This window comes from Leptinotarsa decemlineata, unplaced genomic scaffold, assembly GCF_025532065.1.
Source record: "Leptinotarsa decemlineata unplaced genomic scaffold, Ldec_3_MD MMD2_tig00001019_RagTag_RagTag, whole genome shotgun sequence".
Lineage (NCBI taxonomy): Eukaryota > Metazoa > Arthropoda > Insecta > Coleoptera > Chrysomelidae > Leptinotarsa > Leptinotarsa decemlineata.
In genome coordinates, this window is record NW_027412557.1 from 1,317,289 (window position 1) to 1,322,922 (window position 5,634).

At 33.8% G+C, this 5,634-nt stretch overlaps 1 protein-coding gene across 1 annotated transcript; it reads right to left on the bottom strand.

Annotated features, from left to right (window-relative positions):
* Positions 1-351: 351 nt before the first annotated feature.
* Positions 352-4,653, bottom strand: LOC111506633 (facilitated trehalose transporter Tret1). Its single transcript, XM_023161756.2, has 2 exons — positions 4,503-4,653; positions 352-2,146 (listed from the first exon to the last, which is right to left on the bottom strand). Exons 1-2 carry the CDS (start codon positions 4,549-4,551, stop codon positions 789-791), a joined length of 1,407 nt encoding a protein of 468 aa, XP_023017524.2. The 5' UTR covers positions 4,552-4,653; the 3' UTR covers positions 352-788.
* Positions 4,654-5,634: the final 981 nt, after the last annotated feature.

Below are 5,634 nucleotides of genomic sequence, written 5' to 3' on the forward strand. Positions count from 1 at the left end.
GAATATAAGCTGCCAATACAGTCAAATGACAGCAAGATATTTTGTATCTTGATATTTGAAAATGAAATTCAATGCAACGAAAATCCAGGCATTGGTTTTGTCAATGAAGGTGAATTTGGTCAACCGGACATCATACTGTCAGGGCACATAGTTCCACTAGCTCAGACGTAACTGGAAAAGCTAAGTCAGCTTCTCAGACATTTGGATCACTATATTGAACTATAAAGTGGATAGTTTCACGGGAAATTTTAAATCACTCAGTCCGCTTGATTTTTCAATAATTCTTCCTTTCTTCTGAAATACTCGAACATCGTTATAATCACCAGTTGAATATTGGAATGAATGACTATAAAAAATTATTAGAATTTATTAAATCATCAATGATACATATTTAATGAATTTCTTCGATACTAAATGAAGCCTAACAATTGCAAACTATTGAATTCAATTCTTCAACTGAAAAGAACCCATTATTCAAAACCAAAAGCAAAGAAAGGCTCGAACTCTGTTTTCAAAAAATGAAATAAATAAAGTATCTATTTGTGAAAATGAAACCTTAAAATATACCGAATGTGATCCAAACTCTGAAAAGTAATATGCAGAGTGTAACTCTTTTTCAAGCATGTCAAGCATGTCAGTATCACCATCACATCAAATTGAAAAATAAGATTTTTCCATATTCACTTAGCGACATCCAAATTTCATCTGGTATATTTCACAACTATGAAATAAGTTATTCTTGCAGTCAAATATTTCATTTAACCACATCACGACAGATTTTTTTAACATTATTTCACGTATTCATTCCTGCTATTTCCTCCTTCTAAAGTTTTTTGTATTTCTAAATTGCTAATTCCTTTAGTTTCAGGTAGAACTAATACTACAAAAATGACACTTAGAAGTGTGAAACCACTGAATAACCAGAAACTCCCAGACATATCTAGAATTATAGATATATATGGAAAAACCAGAGTTACTAAAAAGACTGTAATTAAACAGGAACAAGAGGAAATACTAGAACCCAATGATTTTACGTTAGGAGAGAATATTTCACCAGAAATAGTCCAGGGCAAAGATGCGAACCCCATATTGAAGAAGAAAAAGAATATTATCAAACTACAGATTGGAAGCCACCAAATAGCATCGACATCAAACTCATTATTTTTCAAAAAGAAATAAGTTCCTAAGGAAATTAGTGAAAGAGAATTACCCAATCCAGAAATAATAAGGAGTGGTTTCCTTCCTAATCGATCAACCAGAAAAATTATGATGATATTACTTATTATTTGGACAACAGCTGGTGGAATGGGAGCGACACTTGACGGAATCGTACTGCCACTAGATTCAAATATAGTCTGCATGTACGCCAGAACAGCACCAATACCGCTCAGCTGCTGAAGAGCTTGCAACCCAACAGATATTGTCAACCCCTTCACGAAAGCCCTAGATTTGAACATATCCTTCACATGGGTTTTATTAGCCTGGGAATCTTTTACACATTTTTCTATGTATATCAATTCCTTCTGAATGACAGTGATTTCTTCTCCACCTCTCAACTTTTTCAGACATTTTTCTGCCCTATTCTTTCCATCAACAGCCAATAGATAATAGGGGCTCTCAGGAACGAAAGGGACAAATGTGATATAAAATAATATTAACGGTACTAGTTGAACCAAGCTGAATGCTTTCACGCTCAGAAAAGGCCCAACTGCGTATGTGAACAGATGACCTACGGCTACAGATATGCCCATCACAGCCCCAAGGATACCACGATTCTCATCTTCAGCTATTTCACCAACGTAGCTGGGTAACACGGAGAGTACCGTCCCGACAGTAATCCCTAGCATAAATCTTGCTATGTAAAACAAGTTTATCTTCGTTGCGAATGCCATCAATGCATATCCTGCTAACATCGGTAAAGCCATTATAATCAAAGTCTTCTTTCTTCCCAGCAATTCCGCTATAACTATCGATATTGTGGATCCTATAATACTTGATATAAAGAGAATTGAAGTGACGCATGCCTCCTCAAAAACAGTTATGGGAGCTTCCAACGGGTTTATTTCAGCATCACTGCTCGTCAGCTTTGGTAGAGTTGGAGACCCCCAAGAGAATGCACCCGCAAGGGAAAAGGCCAATAAGTTGACTGCCAACAAAAAACAATCTTCAGTCATGTTGAATATGAAATTTAGATAACTAATCGTGGAATTACAACGAAGTATTAATTGATCATATTCAATTTGACAGCTTTTATCAAAAAAAGGATTGAAATAATTTGAATCAACTCTCGAACTAGCTCTCGACAAAAATATGGTCATTGTCACATTTCCAAGGCAGTATTGAAACTTCGATAACTAATCTACTACCACATTCTATAGACAACACCATCTATTATTAACAGTGGTTTTATTTTAGAACTAGCGGACCAGGCCACGTGTTGCTGTGGCTAAGGTTTTTGTTATATTACAATGTAGTAAATATAAACTATTTGAGAGGAACGGTAGGAGAACATCGGTCTCGGGGACCACCATGCTTTTTTACATAGATGCCATTTGTAAAAAAAATATGTCCACCTCCATGACAGATTTTCTACTACCGTAACCCCTCAGTACAATGAAATTATTATTTACGAAAGAAGACGGAAAATTTAAAGCTGGTATAAAAATCCACTGGATTGGGATTTGAAGGGAAAGAACTTTGAACACGATTGATTAAAATTTCCGTACAGTAATTCTACTAAAGTTTATTATTATTTTTATTCAATTTTGTAACAAATGAGTATATTACAAAGTTGTTAGTGGATAACATTAATGAGGTAGGTAGGGCAGATAATCTTAAATCTTCAACAATAATATTTATCATTTTGAATTATGAATAGTTTTAATTTCAATTCAATTTAGCACTAATCGGTACACAATATTTTTGGTTAAGATGTCTTTAGCTAACACGAATAGATTCGACGGTTTTCCTACTTCCCTCTTAAAAATGGCAGGTGGAGGGATCTTCTGTCCACCTGCCATTTTTAAGACAACGACGCTCAGTCCGATTCTCAAAAAATAAACACCAAAAACATAGGAAAACATGACCAGAACCTCTACTAACAATCATCATCAAATAAAAAGAACAACAGCACTTCAACATTATTTACATTTTGAAAAGTTATCAATAATTTTAAGCAAGGAAACCAGTCAAATATTCAACGTGTTATAAAAATTTTTTTTTCAAATAAACAATTGAAAAAGCCTCTAGCCAGGGGCGAAACGTCTTGACACTTAATTGAAAAAACTTTTCCATTTTCCAAGAGAATCCAAAACCCAAGAACAATCTATTTATTTTTTGATTTTCATGGAATTATTTTCCAGCAGCTTGACTGCATTAACCTTTCTAGATTTTATATATATATATATATATATATATATATATATATATATATATATATATATATATATATATATATATATATATATATATATATAAATTCGTTTACAAAATACATTTTCCGGCTAATACTTATGCTCAAATTCTTGACTACATGCTACTCTATTCATTGTCAAAATATTGCTGAAATGACGTTCGTCTGGCGGCCCTAGAATCTTGGAAAATACTATCGATCGGTACTATAAATCGGTACAATACTATCGATGTAGGTACAATATTGAGTTGTAGCTTAGGATCTCTTCCGAGGACACTTTTAATAATTCTTCATATTATAATGCGGACGTCACCCATTGAAAACATTCTTCAAGTCCCACCACATTCCTTTTCACCTTCTATAATCTGAAGAATCGATCAGAGTTCTGAGAAAGCAAACTTCTACTTCGCCCTGATAAGTTACTGAATGAATATTAAGATTTTGGCCTCCGAAACGTTGAGAATAAGTATCTCTGCAATTCTGAGCTATTTTTTGATAAGTAAAAATACATTGAATTTATGCAGTTACTCTATCGAGGTGAACCAAAAGTTTTTTTCACAGAATTCTTTATGACAGGTCGTGGAAAGAGAATTCCCAGAAAGGCCCATAGAATACAATGAACAATGTTTTAATTCTCATTTTTCATAATGATCCACGTAGTAACGGCTACATGCTTCAATTTATCTTTTTTATATATTCAATATGTCTGACATTTTCAAATAGAGGAGAATTTCTTTTTGACGAGTTACTTTATTTAAAATAATTATTCCTTAGAACATTGAATTAATGGATTATAAAACACTGTTTCCTATCAATTGTCTTTCTAAGAATAATTGATCTTATTACATATCCAATCTTTTTGTTAACTAGAAAATTATTTAAGAATTTGTTTTTTTTCAAAACATGTTGAAATTGTTCTCAACCTAGAAAAAATCATTTATACAAATTTTTAAAAAAATAATTTTTTTTATGGTTACGGCACAAAATCAGAAACTGATATGTCCATTGACTTGATCCCTGTTTTGCTGTAAGTTATTATTTTATTGGTGCAAACTTATATTTTTAATTAATTTTACATCACTGTTCTCACCTGATATAACTGCAAAGTAAAGAAAGTATCTGTTCTGATGATCTGACATCTTTACTTTGCTCCTGGGCCGCTGATGTATAACAATGGCCTGGTGGATTTTCAGTGCAAATACATGTGCGAGGAAGCTCTATTTATGCATCACAAAACGTTATTAAATTATCATGATACTATGTGATAAACTAATTCATCCGTCAACCTACATAGGCGTCCGCTAGGTTAATGAGAGTGATTTCATTGACCTGAACGTTAAGTTGTTTTTTGCATACTTGAAAATTCACAAGGTGTCCTATCAACATTCAGCTTTTGATGTTTGTGTCGATCATATATTACGGAAGAGTTCCAAACAATTCACGATTACATGATATTTGCAAATGAAAACATTCAAAAAATAATTTTACTTATTTCCTTCAATGCATACAAATCATAAACCAGTTGAAGGCTAGGCAGCATTTACAGTTTTACAGCGATTGAAAGCACTAGAGACCTGTTTAGCCGATTGAAGTAAACATAATTAGGTGCTCTTTTTTCTTGAAAATCCTAAAATTTATTTTGTGACACTTAATTTTTTGAGTTTGATTGTATGCGCGCGCGAGCTTGCGTGTGTGTGTGTGTTTGGTTTCCGTGTTCGTCAATCGGAGAATCTGAATTCTGGTTTGAACTGTCTGAAGTCTTAAAATTTTTAGCTTTTCAGCTTTGAAGTCAATTTCTAAAAAGTATGGACACACTGGGGTTTCAATCAACCTTCTTCCACATTTCATAGTTTCTGTGATTTGACGTCGAGGTCTCGATCTGCCTTCTCCACAGATCTCCCCAGAAGGGACTCTTGCTGATATCTCTTCAATATGCCACTATGGGAGTTGTAAGAGAATATTTCAGTAGATGATCCAGACGCACCATTACAGTGCTGCACATACCTACCTGGATGGTTACAGGTTATTTGGGACGATCAGAAAAGTGCAAAACTGCAAATATCATTGAAATGCTTCACAGTAGACCTACTTCCCAAGCTATACATTTGTGTTGCTCACCTAATTGACGAAGGTAGTCACAGACTAACTGCCGATCAGATCTTCACTTGATTAAGAAAAATGTATCAGAGTTTGTCAACGTTGAAGTGGATTTGTCACGAGAA

Bases quoted from the DNA above. Each gene is read 5' to 3' on its own strand.
- LOC111506633 (XM_023161756.2), bottom strand. From the start codon at position 4,551: ATGTCAGATCATCAGAACAGATACTTTCTTTACTTTGCAGTTATATCA. The intron at 2,147-4,502 runs GTGAGAACAGTG...TTTTGTTGGCAG, and splicing joins TTACTTTGCAGTTATATCAG to TCAACTTATTGGCCTTTTCC.